Source organism: Apus apus, chromosome 20 (assembly GCF_020740795.1).
Source record: "Apus apus isolate bApuApu2 chromosome 20, bApuApu2.pri.cur, whole genome shotgun sequence".
In the NCBI taxonomy this organism is placed as follows: domain Eukaryota; kingdom Metazoa; phylum Chordata; class Aves; order Apodiformes; family Apodidae; genus Apus; species Apus apus.
In genome coordinates, this window is record NC_067301.1 from 8,060,627 (window position 1) to 8,086,403 (window position 25,777).

The 25,777-nt window shown below is 45.4% G+C and overlaps 1 protein-coding gene across 4 annotated transcripts in view; it reads right to left on the bottom strand.

Annotated features, from left to right (window-relative positions):
- Window positions 1-505: 505 nt before the first annotated feature.
- The window catches only part of UBR4 (ubiquitin protein ligase E3 component n-recognin 4), an 85,028-nt gene continuing 59,756 nt past the window's right edge, over window positions 506-25,777 (bottom strand). For all 4 annotated transcript variants that reach the window (XM_051637493.1, XM_051637492.1, XM_051637491.1 and 1 more), the window contains 28 exons: window positions 25,567-25,657; window positions 25,098-25,182; window positions 24,588-24,715; window positions 23,732-23,861; window positions 23,101-23,258; window positions 21,871-21,980; window positions 20,791-20,932; window positions 19,982-20,063; window positions 19,153-19,326; window positions 18,596-18,717; window positions 18,004-18,201; window positions 17,826-17,906; window positions 15,429-15,516; window positions 14,910-15,037; window positions 14,395-14,502; window positions 14,046-14,165; window positions 13,154-13,344; window positions 12,650-12,823; window positions 12,050-12,149; window positions 11,167-11,385; window positions 10,788-10,901; window positions 10,114-10,256; window positions 9,729-9,854; window positions 8,606-8,800; window positions 6,568-6,792; window positions 2,590-2,680; window positions 1,996-2,158; window positions 506-926 (listed from right to left, as the gene is read on the bottom strand). In XM_051637493.1, coding sequence (XP_051493453.1) covers window positions 862-926; window positions 1,996-2,158; window positions 2,590-2,680; window positions 6,568-6,792; window positions 8,606-8,800; window positions 9,729-9,854; window positions 10,114-10,256; window positions 10,788-10,901; window positions 11,167-11,385; window positions 12,050-12,149; window positions 12,650-12,823; window positions 13,154-13,344; window positions 14,046-14,165; window positions 14,395-14,502; window positions 14,910-15,037; window positions 15,429-15,516; window positions 17,826-17,906; window positions 18,004-18,201; window positions 18,596-18,717; window positions 19,153-19,326; window positions 19,982-20,063; window positions 20,791-20,932; window positions 21,871-21,980; window positions 23,101-23,258; window positions 23,732-23,861; window positions 24,588-24,715; window positions 25,098-25,182; window positions 25,567-25,657 — 3,751 coding nt within the window. In that variant the 3' untranslated portion in view covers window positions 506-861. The remainder of the gene's footprint in view (window positions 927-1,995; window positions 2,159-2,589; window positions 2,681-6,567; window positions 6,793-8,605; window positions 8,801-9,728; window positions 9,855-10,113; window positions 10,257-10,787; window positions 10,902-11,166; window positions 11,386-12,049; window positions 12,150-12,649; window positions 12,824-13,153; window positions 13,345-14,045; window positions 14,166-14,394; window positions 14,503-14,909; window positions 15,038-15,428; window positions 15,517-17,825; window positions 17,907-18,003; window positions 18,202-18,595; window positions 18,718-19,152; window positions 19,327-19,981; window positions 20,064-20,790; window positions 20,933-21,870; window positions 21,981-23,100; window positions 23,259-23,731; window positions 23,862-24,587; window positions 24,716-25,097; window positions 25,183-25,566; window positions 25,658-25,777) is intronic.

A 25,777-nucleotide genomic window follows, 5' to 3' on the forward strand; every position in this document is an offset into this window, starting at 1 on the left:
TTTATAGCTGAAGCTGAGAATCTTAACCAGAGGAAATAAATCCCATGTGAGCAGCATCCCTCGGAGAGGCAGGGTCGCCATCGGTCCTATGGGACCGGAGGCAACATGTGTGCTTGCTTTGAACACAGCTCTGGGAGAGGGAGGTCAGGACAGACACTGGGATGGGCAACGTGCCTGGGAGGGGGGAACACAAAGAGCCACAGGAGAGGACAGCTGCCCTCACCCAGGTGAAGAAAGAGTGGAAGGAAATGCTGTCCCTGCAGTCCACAAGCCTCTAAAGCTCATGTCCCATAAGGGGAAACCTGCCCTGCACGTACAATCAGTAAGGACAGTGTCAATCTGCTTCCTTGCTCCCTATGAGCCTTTTGTTTCCTGTGTCTCCTTGTCCAGACTATGGGCTGGAAAGAGCAGCAGCTCTGAGCCCTGAGAGGAGCTCTGAAAGAAAAGATGAGAAAGAACTTGGCATTTAGGCTACTGCATGGTTAAAGTACTAGTCAAACCCATCTTACCCATTTATTCAATTTATTTAACTTCAAAGAGGTGCACACTAAAGCATTAAGATTTACTGGTTTGGATTCCTCTCTGTACAAGTTCTTTCAACCAGCTGGAATACACAAGGCTTTACAGACAGAAGCACTGAAATACAGGATAAAACAAAATCTAAATTCCAAATCACTCCAGAGGAGAAAAATTGTAGAAAATAAAATTTAAAAACAAAACCCAACAAAAACCAACAAAACAAACCACAACAAAAAAACTGCAGCACTCCTCAGGGAAGGGACAGACTGCACAAGGAGAAACACAAAGGAATGGAAGGCAAGCTAGTGTAGTCTCTGCCCAAAGTTTCTGTGTGCTGGAGGCTCAGGGGATGGAGTTCAAAAGATCCTTGAGGAAGCTGTCGGGATCATTGATTTCTGATAAGAGTCCTTTAAACAAAAAAGACAATACAGAATAATTAGATCCACCAAGCAGTTCCTCCTGCCCACGTTAGGGATTTGTGCTGGGGAATGTGTAAGTTAATAATGACAGCTGCAACTTTAAGTATAGACAGGAAAAAGAGAAACCCTTTTTGGGTGCATGTGCAGAACGGACCACAGTGTGCACTTTAAATCCATGTGGCACTTGCTCTTCTGCAGCAGAGCTACTGTAGGGACCTGCCAACTGCCTGCCCAGCAGCTCCAGGGACAGGCCTGGGCCACAACTAACTTGTGACAGAAGTGAGTGTGGCCTCTATGCAGGTGAATTTCAGCATCTACTGGTGATACCAAAGTCCCTGTGGCAGGAACTCTGGCTGCACTGAACTGCTGCCTCTAGTACACACAGGATCACAGGATGGTGGGGGTTGGAAGGGACCTCTGGAGATCATCTAGTCCAACCTCTCTGCTAGAGAAGGATCCCCTAGAGCAGATCCTACAGGTACATGTCCAGGTGGGTTTGGAATTTCTCCAGAGGAGACTCCACAACCTCCCTGCGCAGCCTGTCCCAGGGCTCTGTCACCCTCAGAGTAAATAAGTATTTTCTTATATTCAGGTTAAACCTCCTGTGCTCCAGGTTGTGCCCATTGCCCCTTGTCCTGTCCCTGGACACCCCTGAGAAGACTCTGTCCCCACCCTCCTGGCACCCCCTGTAGATATTGATCAGCACTGATCAGATCCCCCCTCAACCTCCTTTTCTCTAAGCTAAACAGCCCCACAGTCACATCTGTTTACAGCTTTCAAACCACTTGTACTTGAAAACATCCTTCAGCTGGGATGGCAGTATGTCTGTTTAACAGAGCAGAGGGAGGACCTGCAGGATCAGGTGAGAGAAATTTTTCTGCCTGGGGATGCTCAAGCCTGTCTCCCAATTGTTTTTGAAACAGTTTAGGCAACAGCTGGAGTGCTGAGGTCTCCTCCTCTCACTGCCTCATACAAACAAGCTGCTGCAGCAGTGGCAGGAATGCTGCTGTCTCCAGCAAGCAGAAGGCAGCCTATAAAAGGGAAAGCACACACTTACCAGCCACATCCAAAAACTCAGAAAAAGTTTCGACTGGCATGAACTCCTCCTGGAAGGTTTTCAGGGCCTTGTCTGCAGCTTCGTGTATTGGCATGTCATTGTGTCGGATGAACTCAGCAAGAGAGTAGGACCAGCCTCCCTCTGTGTTACTGGTAGGCACCTTCTATCAGAGGGGAAAATGGGACCAAATCAGTCAAAAAAATAACTATTTAGAAGAATAACTGAACACTCTGATACCTCCTGTTGCTCTTGCACCCCCTGCCTCTTGTAAATAAACCATATTAAAAAAGTAATTCTGTGACTGTATCATCGTCTTGCAAACAAGGTCACAGGCATTTTTCTCATCCTAATTATTTAACATCTTTGGAAGCCACAAGTTTCTTTCTGGTGGATCTCCCAACCTCCTCCTCCCTTTCCCACCTGCTTCCCTGGAGCAGCTCTGAACATCCTGGCTTAAGTAAAAGATGGGACAGAAAAATAAATAATACAGAAGTGCTGCAAACTGGAAAAGTCTCTGAGTCTTTCAGATACCAAATGCATGTGGCTGCTCAGGTTAGGAAGCTGATGCAGATGAACCTCAATGTTCTTTCTTACCTTGAACATGTTGTAAATGAGATCTACTAGGGCCCAGAAGAGAAGGCCAGAGCGGTATGTTGCGTATTCCTTCACAGTCTTATCTGCCAGTCTAGGAAGAGAATGGAATCAGGCTTGGAGTTAATCACTTTAATCTGCTCTGGTAACTGATTTGATGAATAGCACGAAAGCTGAAACGGCCAAAAAGCCTGTCAATAACACACAGGGGAAATGGCTCTGAGAGAGCTTTCCTTGTGCTCTTGCCACAGCCTTCCAGTGCCTGAAGGGGCTCCAGGAAAGCTGGGGAGGGATTTGGGACAAGGGCAGGGAGGGATAGGATGAGGGGGAATGGATTAAAACTGGAAGAGGGGAGATTTAGGTTGGACATGAGGAGGAAATTCTTTGCTGTGAGGGTGGTGAGACCCTGGCCCAGGTTGCCCAGGGAAGCTGTGGCTGCCCCATCCCTGGCAGTGTTGAAGGGCAGGTTGGATGGGGCTTGGAGCAGCCTGGGCTGCTGGGAGGTGTCCCTGCCCACGCGGGGGGGTTGGGACTAGATGATCTTTAAGGTCCTTCCCAACCCAAACCATTCCATGATTCTATGATTTTCTTGGACACAAAGCAAACATTGGGTATCTGTAATTTCTGGGCACTGATTCCTCTGGCTCTACCCAGTGTAACCAGAGCAGTCAGCCAATAAAACCTTATTTTTCAGGAAGAAAACGAGCAGAGAGGGAAGCAGACCCCTAAGACTAGGTAGGAAGTCAGAAGCAAAGTCAGAAAAAAAAATGCAGAGCAGATTCCTGAAGAAATAACTAAGTCTAGGAAGAAATAATTAAATCTAAGTGTCAGACACAGTCTGTATCAGTGAGAGAGAACATGGTTTTGCTTCTAACTCACAAGAGTGTTTCTGAAAGACTCTGAGGGAAATACTTCGTCTTTGAAGACATGAAGGGATTTCCATTTAATATCTTCTTGGTTATTCTACTACCACAAAAGGATTTATTTTGGAAATTCAGCATCTGGCTGAAGAAATGCTCTAAAAGGTGCAGAGCTGGCCTGGGATAACAGCTCTCAAAGTTTATAGGATTAATCACAAACAGGTTCTGGCAAGGTGGAACCTCCTGCCAGCAACTCTAATGGGTTTGGAATTTTCTTCCATGTGCTTCTCAGGTACATCTGCCTCCATCACATGCTGCTTCCTGCTCACCACTTGAAAGCTCTGGGAAAAAACCACCCTTTTTTATGCATCTAGAACTTGTTCAGCTGCCAGTGACACAAGTCAGCAACACAAAAGGGTATCATCTGACCATGGCCCAACTGCTATCTGCCACAAGTTGGGTTTTTTGCAGTGAAATGAACACTTTGCTGCTCTTTGGAAAGGCTAGATTTGTGTGTCTGCCCTTAAAACAGACAGCTTGGTAGGTGGCAGTCTGCTTGGGCAGATCAGCTTAATTATTTAAAGGAAAACCAATTAGTAAAGGTGACTAAATTTCCACGGGAAGAACAGCAACTTAGAGCGAGGCTAATTCTAGACTCCCAAATACTGCAAGACAGGGTTTCTTTTTATGTGAATGGTTTTGATCTAATTGGAGTCTGCTCCTTTAATTGAAAACTAAAAGGCCCTTGTGGGTTAAGTCTGGTAGCTACCTTATGGAACAGCTACTTCATATAATAGCTGCTGCATTTTCATCAATGTAAGCTGGTTCAGGCTCATCAGCTATGCATGGATTGCTAGCAGAAAGTTAGACACTAATACTTGGGGAGTCTGGCTTCTTTCATGAATATTTTAGAAAGGTAACAGTCAGGAGCAAAGGGGAAAAAAAATAAAATCAAAAGGCTACTTTCCTCTCAAACTCCAGATGAAAGCTGCCAAGTGTCTATGGGATTCTTCTACCCAGAACTCTTGGTAACAACCAGCAGGTAATTGGTCACTCGATTCAGTTCTTTGGAATTTGTAAATTATATTTACAAAAAAAGAACGAACCTAGAACTCCTACCATCCACCCTGGTAATTTCACCTCTGGGTTTAAATACAAAGTGTTTCTAAAACCCTGAAGGTGCTGAGCATTCCTCACTTTGGTCTTGCAGACAAACTACAACAGCTCCTGGCAGAAAGAGAAGACATTTTTGGCTAGATTCTCCTCAAATCTGTCTTACAGTGACTAAACCAGCTGAGCAGCTGGATCAAACACCCCAACACAGGACAGGACACCGGAGTATTTGTTGCTTTGTTTAAGAATGGGGGAAGGCAGAGTATTGCCTGCATCTTCATTAATAAGACTTACAGACTCTTTTTAGGATCACAAGTTGGTCCTCGGCTGCATTTAGAGGCACTGTGGGTTCCTATAGTTACTTCTCTCCATCTCCCCCAGTAAAGGCAGCAGGGAGTCCTTGTGTCCCTCCAGCCTTCAGTCTGTGCCATCCTGATGTCCCCTGCATGGTGGCACTCCCAGAGAACACCCCTGTCCTGCACCTAAAGTGGAATGCTCATTTTCATTTCTTGAATGCAGAAATGTTACTCCCATATCACAGGTGCTGGCTCCCTCTTTGCCTTAACCTACAAATTAAGATCTTGGCACTTATCTGCAGACCATTCCATTGTCCACTGCCCTCTTCCAGGTTTTCCTCGAGAATAAATAAGCCCAGACCTTGGAAAAAAGAACTGCCATATTTCTATTTCCAAGTGGCTTTGTGCTCTCTTAGTCTGCAGGGATTAAAGAAAGCCCTTGAATAAACCTTGACATAATTCCTGAGAACTAGTTCTGAGTGTTTTCCTCTGAAATTCCAGAGATTGGATGGTTTAGCTGCAAGGTTTTTTTGCTCTGTCCCTTTCAATGTGTTTTTTTTCCATGCATGCTGAGAGGTAAGTTGGGAAAGAAATAGAATCATTCACTGAGGGGTTTATAAACCACCAAACACCCACAGCAAACCCACCCAGGGGCTTTGCTTCACCAGGCTCTTTCTGGGCCAGATGAAAGGCTGCACACTCTTGTCTTAGAAAAAGACCTTCCTGATAGTATCTTCTGTGACTGTTAAACGCCTTTCCCAGAACTCAGGCAGGGTGGTGGAAACTGGAGACATGGACACAGAGCAGACTGAGCCTGAACAGCAGAAACCAGCCCAGAAATCAATCCAGGAGCTGCTTGAAGGGCTGTCTCACTTCTGATGCCTCTAATAGCATTGATGCATGCTGTGTTGTGTGTTACCACAATGTAATGACTTTATCAAGCACATAATTAATGTCATCAGAGTAAGAATGCCCTTTAAGGAGACTTAAAATAATAATGAATTTATTCCTAATTATGACAGCTATTTAAAATCATCTTTTCAGCAACTGGAATTCCCTTTCCTTCTCTGGGAAGATGTGCTTTTGTCAGGCAGGCACAGCCACTTATTCTTGTACTTCAACTGCCTGACAGCTGCTATTGATTTTTTTTTTCCTTTTTAAAAAGCAATGGCATTTGATTTCTATTTCTATTCTTCTATTTAAGGAAGCTGGTGCACTGATCAAAAGAGAACAGAAACAGCTACTCCAGTGAGGCAAGCAGAGAGCATGTTCTGACACAGCACACAGAAGAAGCATCTCACTTGAGGTGGGAGGGAAATAAGTATCTTATTATTTACCTACTTTCAGCTTTACTCCTAGGAGAAGCATCATTCCCACTGATCAGTGGGTTGGTCCACTCCAAAATACACCCAGAATTGCAAGTTTCTGCTCATACTGTTCACAGAATCATGGAATGGTTTGGGTTGGAAGGGACCTGAAACAAAGATCATCTAGATCCAACCCCCCTGCATGGGCAGGGACACTTCCCAGCAGACCAGGTTGCTCAGAGCCTCATCCAACCCTTCCAGTGCTGAGTACAAAGCTACTGAGAGGGGTTAATATCTGCTGTTCTAAACTATAACTCCCCAGAAGCTGCCGTGGGGCGCTGGCTCCTGTCGCCAGTAACATGAGTAAGGTGGCATCTGGGGGGCAGGCCTGGGGTGGTGGCTGACCTGCTGGCTCCCCCTGGTGACACCACTCGAGCGTGGGAGGTGATGAGGAGCCTCTTGAGGATCTCCACTCGCATGGCTTTCCACTTCTCGGGGGGAGAGATGTGCAGTGCCAGCACGGTGTAGTAATGGGGCCCGTCCACCTCGTAGGCACTCTCCACCCACTTCTCTTTGGGGTGCTCCATGAAGCTCTGGAGGTTTTTCTCCTCCCTCGAAGTTGCTCGAGTTCTGAAACACAAGAAAAAAAACTTCAGCAACTCTTCTGGCTCTCACATGTTCATCTGCTACATCTCAGGAGTTTTTCCTAAAAGAAGCACAGGAAAAAGCAGTGCCAGCTTTGCACCATCAGGCTCTTCTCAAATTCATCCACTGGCTGAGTATTTTTCTCCCAAGCTTAGCAAACTCACTTTTCCTTGGAGCCGTGTAGGTTTGCAAGGCAGTCAGCACTGCCCCAACAGAGAGCAATACCACTGAAGAGGTGGTTTTCCTTTTTTTTAGAGAAAAATGTGTTCAGTCCATGTGTTCAGGTTGTACCATCTCCCATCTGACACCAAGCAGTGAGAGCAAGTTCCTGAAGCCAGAACTTAGAACAAATTTGTATTATTCCTCTGCCACAAAAGTAATCACTGAGAAGACACAGGCCAATTTCAAATACAAAAAGATAGTGTATTCACTGTAAGCTTTATATAGATTTTTTTTTTTCCTTTCCTCTAGCTCCAGTCTCTTCAGGAGTCCTGACACTCCAGAGCTGACCACACCAACCCTGTGTTTCACCTTGTGAAGATGGATCACGCTTTATTTATCACAGTCTACTGCTCTGTTTCATCAGGAAGAGGCTGCCAGCCAGGCATGTCCCTCAAATTTTTATTCTGATATATTGTCCCTATTAGGAAGTTACAACAAAGCAGCATCCTAGCAGATAAAGCTCTCTTTGGTGTCAACATGGTGTCACCTTTTCATATGTGACAATTAGTAGCTCTTTGTTTTCTCCATTTAATATCAACATGTGTTTAGGATTTTTAAAAAATCATGTCTGGAAACTACATTAAGCATTTTTATACAAGAGCCACACAGCAGGTTCTGGGCTCTCTGGTGCCAGTGAGCAGCCTAATCAGATGAAAAGAAGAGTTTCATTTCTTTGTCTCCCAGGGACTCAGAAAACAATAGCACAGGGATCCAGAGATAGGTGTTAAAAAACAACAGGCAAATTGTAGTAGAGCCAAAATGTTGATGAGTTGCAGACAGGAAAGTGAGATTTCACTGCACTCCATTTGGAGTGACTCTGGTTGAAGAGGTGTATATTTTAACATTTATACCCTCATCTAATTAGTATTACTTTCTAATACTGCATGAAAAGGGCACAGGCATTATATTGGCACATGGGACTCTGTATGATCAGAACCAGCTCTTGCATCCCAAAGCACTTGGATGCTTTGGATTTGTACACTTAGACATAGTATCAAGCCAAAGCATGTCCTGATCTTCCTATGCTTTGCATAAATAAGATATTACTGAAGCACTTCAGCAGAAGTGCTTCTATGCTGCTGTTTATTGGTAACAAATAATAATAATGTCAGGAAAATCTGACGATCCTGAACACTTCAAGAGAACTCCAGTATGTCCAAACTGGCATCAAAACTGATTGTGTTGTTTTAATATTGGATAAAGTGAGACCAGGGTTAAGTTTTCAACTCACAACAATTATTTCATTATAGTCTCTCTCTTCTGTCTGCTCCAGAGAATATTAAGCTGGCAGTGTTTCTTTAATCTAATAACCCTGCTGCTCACCCTAGAGGTAATAATTACATCTAGAATGGAAAGAGAAGTTAATTCCCAATTGCTTTTACTCAATAGGTTCCCTGTTATCCTGCATGTTCAGGCAGCAACACTCGGCTTCAAACAATATAAACCTGTACCAGGCTGTTTGAAATGTGCAAATTGGTTCCTCCTAAAACTTGGTTGTGAATTTCCACCATTGTTGCCACATCCATGTAGAGAGCCCAGCCTGCAGCCCCCAGGAGGCTAAGAGCAAGGTACTGACGTGTTGAGGACGTAGAGCACAGTGTGGATGATGTATGGGATGAGGTGGATGTTGCTCTCCCTTCCTCCTCCTCCGGTGTCTACGCTGAATGATTGTTCCATCGCAAAGCGGAGAAACAGCAGCTTGATGTCGTGGACATTGAGCTGGTAGGTGGGTTCCCGCTGCCCTGTGCACTCCTGAAGGTAGGTGTTATGTCTGAAAAACACCAGGTACTTTGAGACAGTTCCTGCTTCCACCGCATAGCTCAGGATGTGAGCAAGTATCTCACAGAATAAAGAATGACCAGGATACAACAATGTGAGCGCTGCCACTTTCGATTCACCTCCCCAAGGGGAGGCTCTCAGCTTACTCTGGCAGATCCAATTCCATCTACATCCATATTTATGATCATCAACACTATTTTTCCACATTCAGGGCTTGGGATACAGCTCCATGGTTGAAATCCATGAAAGATGCTACCACTCCTGATTTCTAACGTGACCGTACAAGGTGGACCAGAATATTGACTGACAACAGGATGAACCATCTCCATCTGCTCTAGGTATCAGGTTGCTGTAACTCACCCTCATCCAACAGAGGTTTGGAAATCTACTGAACCCACTCGTGTCAGACAGGATTAATTTCTACAGCAGGGGCCACTGGGCCACAAACGAACATTGTTCCTGCACACTGCATAAGCAGGAGTGACTGGACAGTAGGGAGGTAATGGGCTTATTTATTAGTGAGAGGGTGGTGAGACCCTGGCCCAGGTTGCCCAGGGAAGCTGTGGCTGCCCCATCCCTGGAAAAGTTGAAGGGCAGGTTGGATGGGGCTTGGAGCAACCTGGTCTGGTGGGAGGTGTCCCTGCCCATGCAGGGGGTTTGGACTAGATGATCTTTAAGGTCCCTCCAACCCAAACCATTCTACAATTCTATGATTTATATGAAGGCAAGAATCAAACTGACACCTGCACTTTTATTAGGAGATGTTCTCCTGATGGCACCATCCAAAAAGGTCAGATTAACTAAGATTTAGCTGCAGTCATCTTTGATTCCATGGTTTGGAACTAGCACGTGTTGGTGATAATGTGCTGACTCCTCCACCCAAATGTAAAACACCTCAAGAAGTAAATTTTCCTACTCACCGTGCTAAGCAAGTGGCAAAAGCAGACTCTGGCACGTGAGGTCCCCAAACTGGCAGGAGCCCATTACACTTGGTGTTGGCATTTTGTAGGGCTGCACTCTCCCATTCTTCACGGCCACGAGCAAGTCTGCATTGAGGAACCAGGCAAGTTAGAACTATGCAAGCTTTTGTGTAAGAAACCATCAACAAATTGACAATTCCACAGGTTCTTTGAACAGCAGACTTCACTTGTCAATATCCAGGCCTGAGCTCTACTTGGCACATTAAAGCAAACCCCAGTAGAGAAGCCCATGGTTGTCTCCAGGCTGCACAGTGACCAATTCAAAGCCAACCCATCGAAGCCCAAGAGCCCCACTCACAATATCCTGCTCATGATCAGAACGTACCTCACAGCTGCCAGGTGACAATCATAGTGGACAATGTTGAAGTGAGAGACTGTGCTGTACCCCTGTTGTTTTCTGGGCTTGTTCTCAAACTCCTCTAGTGCAACACGTTTAGTGAAAGTATAAATGCCCAGGACTTTGGTAGGCTGCAAGGACACAACAGCCAAGTTAGAGATCCTTCCCTGTCAGCTCACACTTTGTGCTGCTTTGCACTGGAATTCAGCTCTCCCAGTCCCTGCCTCAAACTCACACCAAGCAAATTTTTTTCCGGCTTTCATGGGCACAAGCTGGAGCACAGGAGGGTCAAGTTAAACCTAAGGAAAAACTTCTTCACTGTGGGACTAACAGAGCCCTGGGACAGGCTGCCCAGAGAGGTTGTGGAGTCTCCATCCCTGGTGACATCCCAAACCCACCTGGACATGTTCCTGTGGGATCTGCTCTAGGGGATTCTGCTCTAGCAGGGGGTTGGACTAGATGATCTTCAGAGGTCCCTTCCAAACCTGACCCCTCTATGTCACTGGAAAGACGCTTCCACTTCCCAAACACCTCTGGAATTACTGATCTCAAGAACCCAACCTGAGTTTTCCTGATTTCCCAGATACAACCCACCAACCCTTGTGGATACTGGCAAGTCCCCTCAGCTGGTGAGAGGGTTTTGCAAATGTCTCTCACTTTACCTGAAACTTGTATCCTTCCCGGCAGATGCAGCAGGTCAGACCTGGCTCTTCTATAAGCTCCTCCATCTGTTTAAGCAGTGCGGTCTTGGTCACCACCTGACCCTTCTCATTTGTCTGAAAGAGAGAACAGCTCAAGCAGATTCAAAAGACCATGATGAACACCACCATCCCCACAACTGTTACAGGAATGCCTGACCATTTCCCAGCCTACCAGTAAGCAACCATATTTACTCTCCCAGCAGTACCAGGCAAATAATGAACTTGAGCTCTGTAATATTTGTCAGTAAATAATTTTACACCATTCCTTGGGTGGCAGTTTCAACAAGGCAGAAAGAAAAGACCCCTGGCTCACTCTCTGCTGTCAGGACAAACACATTACCGTCATGCCCAGGGTGCCCAAGGCCTTCTGCCTCATGGCCATGGCCATCCTCTTCTTCTCTGCACGGGTCTCCTTCCTAGCAGCATCTATCTTCTTATTCACCTCGGGATGTTCCCTCAAGGCCTCCAGAAGATTCTCTGCTAACGTTCCAATCCCTTCATCACTAGACACCTGCTCCAGCTTGTGAAGGTTGGTGATGGAGTCTGTACCTATTAGCACCTGACAGGGAATGGAATACAGCACTTTCTTCAGAAAAAGGGCTCACACAACAGCAGCTGTTCCCTTATGTCCCTTCCAAGAGAGCTGAGCAGAAGCACAGATCTGCAACAACTTGTGTGAAGTGTCTTACTGTCCTTTTCCGTGCTCCTACATTATGGGCCCTGGACACTACAACTGCACACGAGAGTGGGGCGATTTGTCCATTCACTGGCCATTACTAAGAGCTCAGATTTGGTAACAATTAAAACTGGAAGAGGGAAGATTTAGGTTGGACATGAGGAGGGAATTCTTTGCTGTGAGGGTGGTGAGACACTGGAACAGGTTGCCCAAGGAAGCTGTGGCTGCCCCATCCCTGGAAGAGTCGAAGGGCAGGTTGGATGGGGCTTGGAGCAACCTGGTCTGGTGGGAGGTGTCCCTGCCCATGCAGGGGGGTTGGGACTAGATGATCTTTAAGGTCCCTCCAACCCAAACTGTTCTACAATTCTGATGTATATGAAGCCAAGAATCAAACTGAGACCTGCACTTTTTGGGTTGGATCAATATGATCTTTAAGGTCCCTCCAGCCAGTTTATGGATTCTATGATTCTATGATCTTCAGCCACAAAAAGCAGCATAACAAGCCAGCCATGTCCTTCCTACCTGGCCTTCAGAGCAGCCTCCTTACCTGTGTAGCAGGGTGCTGAGTGGCGAGTCCCCGGAGCAGGCGCAGGATAAAAGGAAGCGCAGGCCGAGATAAGAATTTCTTCCATATGTCTGCATCCAGGCTGCAGAGAGAACAAGAGGCAGCAGCTGACGGGGAGTCACCCCTTCCCAAAAGGCTCCTGGCAGTCAGCCAGCAGCACAGCTTGCAGACCACAGGCTGCACCAAAACAAGCATCCTTCCCCCTATGTCTCTTCTCCAGTAATTAATTCATATTCCCACTCCCACTTCCATGTTGTGCATGTTAAAAGCCCTAGTGTCAACTCTTAGCCTTGGGACTTCTGTTCCTGAACAAAAGCTCTATTGCAGTACAATAGGTAGGGAACAGGCAGAAAACACAAGCATTGTGATATCCAGGAAAAATGGGTATCAAATTGGAATATTACAGACTTTCTAGCCCAGCTCTATAGCAGCACTGCCTCACCAGACTCTCTGCATCACAGCTTTACCAAGTCTAAACACTTCTGAGTGTGGAATTCTAATGGCTTTCTTGAAAGATTGTTGTGGTGATGAAAGGAGAGAAGGATGTTCAGGATTATCACATAATTAAGTAGCGAGTCTTACTTCTTTGCACTGGGAATGTGCTTTTTCATGTAGTCAAGAGCATTCTGTGTAATCCCCTTCTGAAGGATGAGATCTTTCAGCTGATGGCCATTGCTGTTGTTCTTTATTCCTGCTGCTATTTTACAGAAGCAATCTAGGAAAACTTTATCATCTCCACTGTGTTCCTCATCGTACCTGGATGTAGAGAAGAAACAGCAACTTGGAGGCCCCCCCGAAATCTCTGCCTGTAATTCCTTTTACATTATCCCTGAACGCACAAACCTACTGCAGCTCAGGGACTCAGAAAAGCCACTTGTAATCTCAGAATATACTATTTCTTGAGCTACAGGCTTGAGTTATTTCTTTTAAAAATGGCTTAGAAGCGAAACAGGAAATTAAGCTCCTGCACCAGGAATCTCTGAAGCTTTGCATTACACTGAAATAAGCATCAATGAGAATAAAGAAGGTATAGACTTGTCAGTACAGCTGTTTTCACGTGCTTTTGGTTGAAATATGACAACATACTTATCAAAGTTACAGTAGGGCTTGAATCGATCCACCAGGATCTGCATTTTCTCCATCTCCCCAAAGGACAAGTAGGGGATGATGCGCAACAGGCCCTGCAAGACGCTGAGGTTGGAACGGACAAAGGTGCTGTTGATCTGATCCAGCAACATCACCAGCTGGTCTTTGTCACCAGTGAGGAGGAGGTTGCCCTGCCAAGGAAAAAAGATCATGATTTATGTTCAGGGATACATCTAAAACGTTCAAGAAAACCCTCACTCTAGGAGCTGGTAGATTACTCTTGAAGGAGTGGAGCTTTGGACCCTGGTGAAGAACAAAACCCTGCCTCACTTCCAGATGTCTCCTGGAATGGCTGCATCAACTCTCTAGCTGATAAATGACTTCTTCCGCTCACTATTAAAGAATTTTCTAGTCAAAAAAGATGTAATAACTCTAGCCCAAAGAAAAACAGGCTCCTATACAACACCAGTTTCAAGAGAGGACCAAGAAAGTCTTCTCATTCTGTCTAGTTGAGATATTGTTTTAATCCTGAATTAGCTGGAAAATCAATCATGTTTTCAACATGTACAAAAACACTCAGAAAAACAAGGCAGAGCCATGTCTTTTCTTGCCTCTCACTGGCCCATGGCCCAAAGCAGCAAGGAAGGGATCCAAGCAGTGCCTCATAACCCCCATCCCAACTGTGCAAGAATCATCCAAACAAAGCCTCCCAGTGCTTTTGGTTCAGGGCACTCCTGCCTCTAAGGCCTGCTAAGACATGCCAGCAAGTGTAACAAGGGCTAGGTTCCCACTCAGGACATCTCTGCAGCTACAGCATCACTGTCAGGAGGTATTGGCAAGCCTTGACTCTCAGTCAACATTTCCATTCGTGCACCAAGCCCCAGGCACTAACCTTGTCCTCACTCAGAGGTTCTGCGTTGGATTCATCCAGGATGATCTCCATTATACTGAGCACTTGCTCGGCCACAGCTGCTCCTCCACTGTCCTTGCTTTCCTGCTCAGCCACCAGAGCCTGGAGAAGATGGCAGCAGTTATTGTAACACCAGCAGTAACTGCTTTAACTGACCCCCACACTTTCCACTCACTAACAGAGAAGGAATGGCAAGCAGTTAATCTGCAGTGCCAGCCCAGCAACTTTTCAGATCTGCTGTAGCTGTCGTAAGGCAGTGTGACTCTCACAGGTAGTTTAAATTCACTGCAGTCCATGGAAAACACTTTATGGAAGTCCAGGTTGTCCTTACCAAGTTCAGAGTTCCCAGCATGACATTCAAAGTGTTCATCTCTGGCTTGACCAGCTGCTGACGATTTATTTTCACCTTCACGCAGTAACTGAACAGCTTTAACAGCACCTACAAAATACAGGGAATACATTCCCTATGGCACCTGCAGAACCAGGAGGAGGATTTTGCTGAAACTAAAAGCACCTGGTAATACAGTCAGTTTCCAGACTGCTGAGGTAAAGTAAAAGACAGATTTTTACACCAATAGTAACCTTAGGACAATTTTGGTTTTCAAGTAAGGACAAGGCAGAAAACAATCACTTCAGCAAGAAGAAATTTAGTTTTTCCAACTCCTCAGCTTCTACACATTTCAAAGTCTTTGTAAAGAATTGTTAACCAAGAGGAACAGGAGATGGAAAGAAGGATTTTTTCAGGTGTTCATGAATTAGCAAATTGAAATCTTTGCTCCAACACTTCAGCTGCAACATTTTCCAGCACAAAACTCCTGACCCCAGAGAAGGGAAGCTGAGACTCACAGTTAGGAGATGCCGGCCTTGTTTGAAGTCCTTGATTCCAGTCAGCCTATTGAGCATGCACTCCAGGCCTCCACACTGTGCCATGACACCTGCCATCTTATAAACTTCTTCCTCATCCTCCTCTTCATCTACAGGACAGACACAGATTCTGAAGAGAGGAAGCAGCTACAACGTGGCAATCCCATGCAACCCACAGGGGACACAAGAGTAAAGCACAAATTAAGTGTACAACTGAGCAATTTACCAGCAGTTCAATACACTTCAACTGGATCAAATTTGAAAAGGAATATGAAGAAGGGCCAAGCAGAATGATCCTGTGCCCTGCAAGTGTTCATGTTTAAATTACTGACTTAAAGGACTGTTAAAAATCCTCCTCCAGTCTAGGTGAAGCAGGTAAAAGTAGCAAAAGCAACATCAATCAACTGTAAGCTCACTGCTGCAAGGATAATACTGTCATTGCTCTGCAGCAAATCTCAGATTTCAAATCTAATCCCAGCTTTCAGGAGAAAAGTGCATTACCAGTCGTGGAGTCAAGAGACTCAATGAATTCCTCAGTTGCATCTCCCAGTAACCCTCGCATGCGGTAAATGATCCTCATTGGCTCCCCCTGCAAGAGAGGAGAGCATTTTATTAACTCTGCCTCTGTGGACATCTATAAAGGAGGCCAGTTCTTGTTACAGTGTGTAACAGACACTGCAGCCCGGGTTCTTCTGTGCTCTGTTTTGACTGTGGATGGTAACACAGAAACGTTTCACTCCCTCGTTCTCCCCTTACTAAGAGAAATTAAAAACAACAGTGAAGCCATCACCTGCAAAAACATCAATAACTCTTTTATTGGTTTGTCCAGCTTTTCTTGGCATTGCCAATTAGAGGGACAGAATAATAAACAGTCTCTTCCTTCTTACAACTCCTTCAACAGTTTCCTTTAGCACCAGTGAAAGATCAAACCAAGCAAAACATCTTCATCTATAGAGATGCCTGCTTTCCACAGCAACCTTTCCTTCCAAGGGTGTTGTGCAACATACCTGGGAAATACAGGGATCAGGCACAGCCCAGTAAACGAGGCAGGAGAGGCTAATTGGATGAGTGCTTTTAAACAGATAAAATCTGCTGTGATGGAAAATGGAAGAGGAGGAATAAAAGGCAATTTAATGAGCTTTCAGTAAGCCAGTATATTACTAAAATGATACAGCCAAACCCACTGAAGCAGAAGCTGCACCTTTACCTTGGGAATAGGCTAGTTTTCCAGGGGTGTTTCCAGCTGGAAATACTGACAGCATATCGTTAAACTTTCCATTTTAATCCATAGGTCTTAATAAAAAGCAGAAAAGAAAAATCCCAGATTTGGGAGCAGGAGACCTTGCGAGAGAAAACCTGTCAGAGAGCGCTAAGCCTAATGTGGAATAAGCAGTGCTTAATGTCACTGCAAAGACATAAGCACAGGGAAAGCCCTAGGGGGAAGATCTGCTCAAAGGCCACACTAGAGACCAGCAATTAACACCACAGGGGCCCTGGTAAAATGGCAGATGAACAAAAAAAGCCAGTGAGAGAGAAGGGAAACAACAAGGGGCTCGAGGTCGGGTTCTTGTGTGCCCATCTATTTCCTAGGGAACTGAGCTGGCTTTGCAGAGGAGCACACAAAGGAAGAGAGGTGAAAGCTGTTCAGCCACAGGAAGGCTGAGCAAACTCTGCCTTTCACCATCAGCTCTGCAGCCTCAGAGAGCTGCACGTTGGCTGCAGCTCGGCACCTCCAGGGAATGGTACCTTCCAGGGCTGGCACCTCCTGGGGATGGCACCTTGCCCCTCCAAGTGGGCGGGCTGGGGCAGCACATGCCATCACTTCTCTCATTAACTTGATGAGAGTTCACAGACTAAGACCAGCACCTCACTTCCCTATCCAAGCTGGCACTTCACTAGCCCTGTCACCTAACTTAGGGCTTGATTTTGCAGCACAGAAGGCTTTTTTATTTCAATAAAGCTCAATGACAACTGCTCCCCATATCATGATTCCCTGAAAACAAGAGTTTTGCTTGAATTTTTCCTCACAAGACTAGCAAACAAATGATTCCAGCAAACTGAAGTTTCAGACAAAGGTGAAAGCAACCCAAGAGTAAATGAGGAATGAACAAGGAATGCTGGGCAAATTAGTTTTCTTTTATGATCAAGTGCTACCAGCAGTGCCTCTAAAGAACACAGCTGCAATGGGCAAAATTAGTCTGGATTCCATCTCAGTGGGAATTTATCTTAGTGGCTACAAGAAAAGGAAAGGAAGAGCTTGTCCTTGACCCATCCACCAACAACGAGCTTACGTGGTGGCCTAGTCCCTTCAGACAGCTGCATCCACTTCCTTATGGCAATACCCAACTATTAAGAGCAAAGTAGGAGGATGAAACCTGTCAAGTTCTTGAGATCCCTCCAGGAAAAGAACAAGAGCAGAAGTGCAAAGTAATATGGAGCAATGTTGGATGCTCTCTCTGCAAAACTAACTTGGGTTCATCTCTGAGGTGCAGAGTGATGGAGCAATCTGGTGTCCCTGCCTGTACACAGGCCTTCAAGTGCCATGTGCAGGTGGAGTGTGAAATGTGCTTTGAAAGGTGGGGACAAAAAGTTCAGCCTTTTCCCCAAAGGAAAGGAAGAAAGTTTGTTACTCAAGAAGACAGTTCACTTACCTGATAAGCTACTAAGTTCAACGCACCCACCTGGGTCAGCATGTGCTTTTAAATCACTTACAGTAAAGAACTGAGTAACCATCTATCCTCAGAGAGCACAAAAAGGTGCTGCCCAACTATAACCAAGAAATCATATGCCAGGAAATAAATCCCTGCCTTGTGTGATTTGCATTTTTTCCTCCCATTTTTTGGTTAGTATCAGGGACAGGTGCTTTGTGGTGTTAACACAAATAAAGGTAGCACGTACCTCATTTGTGGGACACCACACCTTCTTGTAGACTTCAGCCACAGGCAGATCCAAACTGATGATCTTATTGTTCACCAAAAGCTGCAAGGGAGAAAATAAAAAGTCAAGCTCACATTGCATCACCACCATTCCAGCAACCATCATCAGCTGCCTAGAAGTGTTGGCCATGCATTCTCACCTCCATTCCACTGTCATCCTCCAGCAGAGCTACCAGGTCACAGTCCTGACAGATTTTGTTCTTGATGTCCCTCATGAGTGGCCCAATGCCAGGCTCATTACTGCTGTAGGGATTTCCTGGCATTCTGCCCTGTAGGAAGTCTTCCTGCTGGGGATCTTTTTCCAGAGTTACAAAGAACTCAGTCACTTCATTCTCTTCCTAAAGAACAGCAGCAAAGACAGAGTAAGTCTTCCCCTAACCACACACTCCCATTCCTGCATTCTTGTGGCAGCAAATGACAAGATGGCCCTAAAATCCTTTTGTCATTGTCACACATATGGCATTTAGAGGATGTCCAGTATCATTTAGCCAAACAAATTCCTCAGCATGAAACAATTCCACTGGTTCTGCTTTTTCCTGCCACAGCAGGGAATCTGAATTGTAAAACCTCAAAATGAGATACCATATTTCTACAGTTCTAATCTTAATTCATTACATTCTAATATTAAATCATTATTATAGACACTATTGTTTTGCTGCCAAAATTCAAGTGGCTGTACCTATTTAAGAAGTCTAACTTTGGAGGTGACCCTACAGCCATCTCAGTACTTACAGGGTAGATAATACTGCACAGTCTCTCAAAGATGAAGACTGGAGTCCTGTAGTCATCCAGGCTGTAACGCTTTGCAGTCTCTATACACACTGCCATAAATGCTTTGGTTTCAGATTCTGTGCCTGCCAAGAAAGGGAATTGTTAAAAAAAAAAAAGACACAGGAGTCAGTTTTACACATTCCATTTTAACTCAGGATACATATTAAAACCTACAATAATTTGGTGCCCTCTTCTTCTGCACATCCACCACTTAGGAGATGAAAGGCTGGGAACTAGATGAAAGGCTAGGCTAGATGAAACTAGGAAAACCCTCAGCATGCTTGGGCTGCAGTAAAACAATCCCATAAAAAGGAGGAGATTTCAACTCCTGGAAAATAAAGACGTGACTCCAGGAATGTTATTTACCTTTTCTGTGCCAAAAGGAAATATCAGAAGGTTCAAGCCATAAAAAACTCCTCACTAGTCACCTTTCAGAAATCAGCTCCTTGTGTCTTTGGAACTGCTTTTTCATCTTGGTTGACCCAAACTCTGGATTTATGGAACTGAGGTGGCTTTACCTGTTGTCATATCTTCCAGCATCTCCAGCAGCATGTCCTGGGTTTCATCAATCAGCTTTGTTCTCTGTACCACTAACTTCCTCAGGCACAGGTAACCATTCAGGACTGTTCCCACCAGGCGGCTCTTGAAGTGCCTCTTGATGGACTCCACCTCCACGAAGGAAGAGAGGAGACCTACAAAGCAATGGGATATTGAGGAACCGGAAGTGAGGGTTTGATTTCTCAGCTCTCAATTTCATCTGTCCAGCAAACATCATAGCAGCAGCACAATGAACTGAAGAAGCAGTGAACACTTGGATCCTTTCCCAGGACATATTTATCCACATGCTTTTTCCTGTGAGAAACCCTTCAGGTTTTTATGAATTAGGCCACTAAGTTTTAAAGAACATGGAAGAGGATGCAGAAAAGAATGATCCAGCTCATCCTGTAGTTCAATTTTCACCACATTTTTTGAAAAACACATCCCCTAGATTGCAAAAAGAGAATCTACCCTAGAATAAAATAGGTAGGAAACAATAGGTAGGAATAAACCAGCAGTGTTTGCAATGGTCCTGGGAACTGCACAATACATGTAATTATGAAATGGAGAAGTGATACAACAGTTTGCTCATTATATATTCACACAGTTCAAGTAACTAAAAACTCCAGCTGGCCACAAAAAATAGGGGAAGAATCCATTTAGGGATTAAGTATTAAATTGATGGCAAAAATCCAGTGCTGACAATTACAGAACACTGAATCACACCTCTCTGACATCTGCTATATGCTGCTACAGAACAACCATCACCCTGTCTCTAAGCCTCCTACAGGACTTGATGCCACCAAATACCTGTGAGACTCTTCAAGGCATATCCCTGCTGCAAATCAGTGCTGAGTGTTGCTTCTTCCAAGGCAAGTAAACGAGCTATTTCCTGAAAATAATCAACAAGCCCATTAGGACAAAAGAAACTGCAGTGCTAACCATGAGGTGCAGAAGGACACAGCAAAGAAACAGGCCCAGCCACAGAGAAACCAGCAGCAGGAAGGGAAGGGGGAGAGGAGGGGGAAAAACTACCCCCTGAGACATCCTTATTTTCTCCCTGTACCTACCTATTACCACTGCTTTGGTCTAGTGGCACCTCCACAGTGGCTTCAAGGCTACCATTGATGTAGAGAGTGTCACATGCCTCTCTGGGGTGCCTCAGGCATCAGCACAGCAAACTCCTAACACTCTGAAAACTGCAACTTAAATGTGGTGCTTCTCCAACAGGCAACAATTCACACTCCAGGAATGGTAGCACATCTAATCCTCCCTTGTCATTAAGGGCTTCTGGAGTCCAGTCTGGTAGCTAAGACAGCTTCCAATTCGGAGCTGGTGCCAAGAAAGCATAGCAATATTTATAGCCCTTAGTACAGCTGACCCCAGAGCAGGGAGTTGATTTATACCAGGCAGTTTGTGCTGAGGAATGTTATAGCTGGGGCTAAAAACACTGTGACTCCTCCTGTTCAGAGGGGACAGTGCAGAAGTGTGAACTTCATCCACCTGGCAAGGGCCAGCCACAGGGCACTGAAGGAAGAGCTGAAGATTTCAAAGCAAACAAGCCAAGCTGAGAGGTCAGGCTTTCTGTTGCTACCTAGTTCCTCCATACAAGTCCATACCTTAGTGATGAGGCTGCCAATATAGGGCAGAACCCCCCTGGCTGCCAGGTAGACCTTCCAGTGGGCTGGTTTGATGAGTTTCTGGTACAGGGCCAGGTACTCAGCAGCACACTCACCAGCAATGCTCAGCTCATCCAGGTAGCTGGGAAAGAGAAACACAAGCTGACAACCACTTCAGAGCAACAAGAAGTATTCACAGCTTATTCACACCATAGAACGAAAGAAAAAGCCTCCAGAAGTCTCTCCTCCCTGCTGTCCTCCTAGCTAACAGCATAACTGGGATTTATTATTCAATGGCTCAAGTGGTATTTTGTCCCAAAAAGGAGTTTCCCAAATGTGCTACTAGAACCAATTGAGGTTAAGTTATGTCACAGGAATTGGAAGAGGGTTCACCCTATTATTTTGCTGTGTAAGAGGAAGGGGGAATGTTGCCCACACAGAGGGCTGGAGCACCTGTCTTATGAAGACAGGCTGAGGGAGTTGGGGTTGTTCAGCCTGGAGAGGAGAAGACTCCAGGGGGACTTTATATCAACATTCCAACACCTGAAAGGGGCCTATAAAATGACTGGGGAAGAGCTGTTCAGCAGGGCATGTGATGGTACAACAAGGGGTGATGGTTTTAAGCTAGAAAAGGGTAGATTTAGGTTGGACATGAGGCAAAAGTTCTTTAACATGAGGGTGGTGGGTCACTGGAACAGTGGCCTAGAGAGGTGGTGAGGCCCCATCTCTGGAGACATTCAAGGTCAGGCTGGACGGGGCTCTGAGCAGTCTGGTCTAGTCGGAGATGTCCCTGCTTATTGTAGGGGTGTTGGACTAGATGACCTTTAGAGGTTCCTTCCAGCCCAAGACATTCTATGATTCTGTGCTTACCTCTAGAAAAAGTACAGTCCTGCAACAGCTGAGTGCCAGACAACACCAAGAAAACACACTTCCTAAAACTATCCCAACCCAGCTAAGTAAGTCTTAGAATCCAGCCCAGAAGCAGAGGTGTACAAGGGAGAGGTGTGAGAAAAGTTGAATAACCGAAAGATTCTTATGAGAATGAAAGAATCCTGGAGCTGCCAAACACGGCAACAATACCTTGTCAGGAGATCAAGGACCTGCTGCTTGCGGCTGGGGATGGTGGCCAGAGCTTCCACAATGGTGCAGGCAGCCTGTCGGGCAGCTTGAGTGGCTGGAGTGAACAGCACCTAAGGCAGGAGGGTGAGGAGATGGTCTCATCTGATGTGCACAGACCCACTAGTGGTATCTTACATAAGGACAGGTTGGTGACCAGGTGACAGCACTCTTTTCTTCTCCCAAATGCTTGATTCTGTGGGAACACCCACTTTGCTGGCCAGCCAAGTGTGTAAACAATGCACTGTGCAGGTGACACACTCACCCACATATAGAAGAAAAACTTTCACCCAGGACCCCTAAAAATTCACTAGTCAAAATGCAGCTAAGTAGACAGGTAGGACCAATTAGAAGTTCAGAGTTTAAGAACACACAGACTACTGGATGCATGTTTAGATGTAGTGTTTTTAAGGGAGTCCTGGCAGACAGTAAATTATCCATGAGCCAGCAATGTGCCCTTGTGGCCAAGAAGGCCAATGGAACCTTGGGGTGCGTTAAGAAGAGTGTGGCCAGCAGGTCCAGGGAGGTTCTCCTCCCCCTCTGCTCTGCCCTGGTGAGACAACATCTGGAGTATTGTATCCAGTTCTGGGCTCCCCAGTTCAAGAGGGACAGGGAGATGCTGGGGAAAATCCAACAGAGGGCTACAAGAATAAGTAAGAGATTGAAGCATCTCTCTTATGAGGAAAGGCTGAGAGAGCTGGGACTGTTCAGCCTGGAGAGGAGAAGGCTGAGGCGAGACCTTATCAACGCCTGCAAGTATCTAAAGGGTGGGTGCAAGGAGGATGGAGCCAGACTCTGTTCAGTAATTCCCAGTGACAGGATGAGGGACAACAAGCACAAGCTGGAACATGGGAAATTCCATTTAAATATGAGGAAAATCTTCTTTATGGCGAAGGTGACAGAGCCCTGGGACAGGCTGCCCAGGGAGGTTGTGAAGTTCCCTTCTCTGGAGATATTAAAAATCCCCCTGGATGCAGCCCTGTGCTCTGGGTGATCCTACTTTAGTGGGGAAGTTGGACTAGATGATCTCTAGAGGTTCCTTCCAACTCTTACAATTCTATGATTTTTAGGGGAACAAAGCTGCAAACCTGACTTGGAATTAGAGGCAGTGAGTACAGGCTCCCCAAATATCACTGCTCAAAGCACCAATAATCTCTGTTAACTCTGCCCACTGGAGTTTTCACCCATGTTTACCTGTCGCAGCCAATTGTTGTGTCCCAGCTTGAGATCCAGAGGACAAGTTCTCTTGCCACGGCGACTCATGAACTGTTTCCATTTCCAGACATATTTTTCTGACAAGTAAAGCTGGTGAAGCTCAGCTTTGCTGGGAGATTTCCCATTGGCTTCTACACCTGCAATATTGAACACAGGTCAAGGGAACAGCCAGCAGCTATTAACTGCAAACTGCCATTGTATTTTTTTCATCATACTGGAACTCTCCAAACTCCAGCTGAGAAGCTGCTGCCATTTTCTCTTGTGCTTGGAGCTATGTTTACTTCCAAGCCAGATGCAAATGCCACAGCCTCTCAGGGAATTCAATTAGCTTTACAGCTGGCTGGTATCATTTAAAATAAGCAACAAGTTTCATTTTTTTTTACATTCCCCTGATTGTCTGCCGGTACAGTGCATTTTCTGCTCAGGGTTTGAGCAACGCAGTGAAGAAAAGTCAGTGCCACAATCTGTAAGGACTACACAGCCAAGGTGAAGATGGTATTAAGATGTTACAGGGCAGAAGACAACACAAGTCTACAGAAGGACATTCCTTATTAAAACTTGAGGACAAGTTCCTTCCCCAAACTGCAGAAGGTTATAAGCACAGGACTACCTCTGGCAGGGAGGCACTTCTTCCAAGCTTCATAGGATGCTTTGGGGTCCCTCTTGAGCCACAGCTGAGCCTGTGCATGGATTTCATTGCAGTAAGGCTTCACAGTGGTGAGAGCATCCACAGGCACATCCTAAGAAACACAAAAGCTCTATGACTCTTGAGAAAGCCACAGCCTGTTCCCTTCAGAGAAGGTCCTGCAGGTGAACCACTGGTTGTCTCTGCTCCATGAACAGGTAAATTCAGCTCTTGGACAACAGCAGGATATACAGTTTCTGTTAATGATGACCTGAGAGAGATGCCTTGTTCCAGTTACTGCTGAAATATCAGCAAACCCATCTTTGTGATCCATCTGTGATTATCAGATAGCTAGATCAAAGCAGAAATGCTTTGATCAAATGTTATCCCAAATTACAACCAAGGAGCAGCCAACCAGTAGCATTTTTATCAGAACTGTAGCTCTGTATTTAAAAATCTGAATCAAAAGGTACGTGATTCTACCATGTTTAGGTACTTGATTCTACAAAACTGTTGAAAGCACCAAAAGCTTGTTCAAAATAACTAAGCAATAGCTTTGAAGTACCTCTTTCCCCATGCCTCAAATCTGAGGGGGAAAAAACAAAGCCCAGTTTGGAACAGCAGTGGTCAGAGACACCAAGGACCAATACAAAATGGAACCCAGTTAGCTCTAATTTGCGGTCTTTGAAGACAGGAGTCACAGGACTTGTGCTTCCCCAGTAGCAGTGGCCAGGTAAAGCAAGCCCTGGCTTCCTCACAGAGTTATTAATCACAGAGATCAGTGTGCCAGACTTTCATCAGCCCATTTTCAGATGCTTTGGCTCAGCACCTAAGGCAGTACCTTGTTCTTCTTGCTGGTTGGAGCAGGTGGCTTGATCAGCTTTTGAAGAATGCGCAGGCACATGAGGGTGATGTTTTCAACGACCACCGGAGTCTTGATGTTCACTGCCATCAGAAAGAGGCTGAGAGCTGAAAGGCAGACACAAATGTTCATGTAATAGCTGCAGATAGCTCACCTCCACACCTCTACACATTAGAAATGTTTAGAGTTAGGTGGGACCTCATTTCCTCAAGCAAAACTATCCCATTCTCATGCAGCTATGGATGGAGAACAATTATTTCCCATGACAGAATCTTGCCATCCTTCCTTTTAATGCCCCCTTTCTCTTTCTCAACACTCTTGTTCCAAGACACACACGACCCCAGGACAAAGCTACCTGGTGCTAACTCCATTCCTAACCCTAATCATGAGCTGAGTCAGCATCAATTCCCTTCCTTAAAACCCTACTCTAGGCATGGCCCCTTTGAAAACATTTTAAAACAAAGCTTTCACACTCTGGTCTGAACTCACCACAACGCAGTCGGAGCTCCCAGCAACTGTCCTCCCTCAAGATGGAATCTGTCAGCAGCAACATTTCATACTGGAGGCTGCTGGCCTGTAACAGACACATGTTCAAAGGCTTAAGAAGTCTTGGGGATGCAGCAGTCCATTTTGCCTTCTGCTATTTAAAAAACACAGCTTCAAAACACACTGATTTGAGTTAATTCAATCCCATGGCCATTTGGGATGACTGGCAACCTGTTTGAGAGAGCTGCAAGAGACAGGCAGAAGTGCCTGAGGAAACTTAGCCACATACCTAATCACATCATTTTGTGCTTTACTCTAATGTTTATCTTAATTCCTATCAAGACACAAGCACCTTCTGTATTACAAATAGATCATGATAAGAGAGAAGATGCAATGATCAGAATACATCAGCATTTGCAGAAGGGTAGAAAAAAGAAACACAAAATAAAAGGAAAACACTGAAGTGTCTCACCAAGTCTGGATTCGCCCAGTGTCCCTTCAGAGCTGCAGAAACCTTCCCAATGATTAAATCATTCATTTGTTGGGTGGCCTCTGGATTGTCCCTAATTTTAGAAGGAAAAAGAGAACACTCTTACAATGTGCTCATGCTAAATACTAAAAGCTCCAGGGATTTCACCTCAGTTGGTAACAAATGTACAAGCAGTTCCAGCCTACAGGCTGCT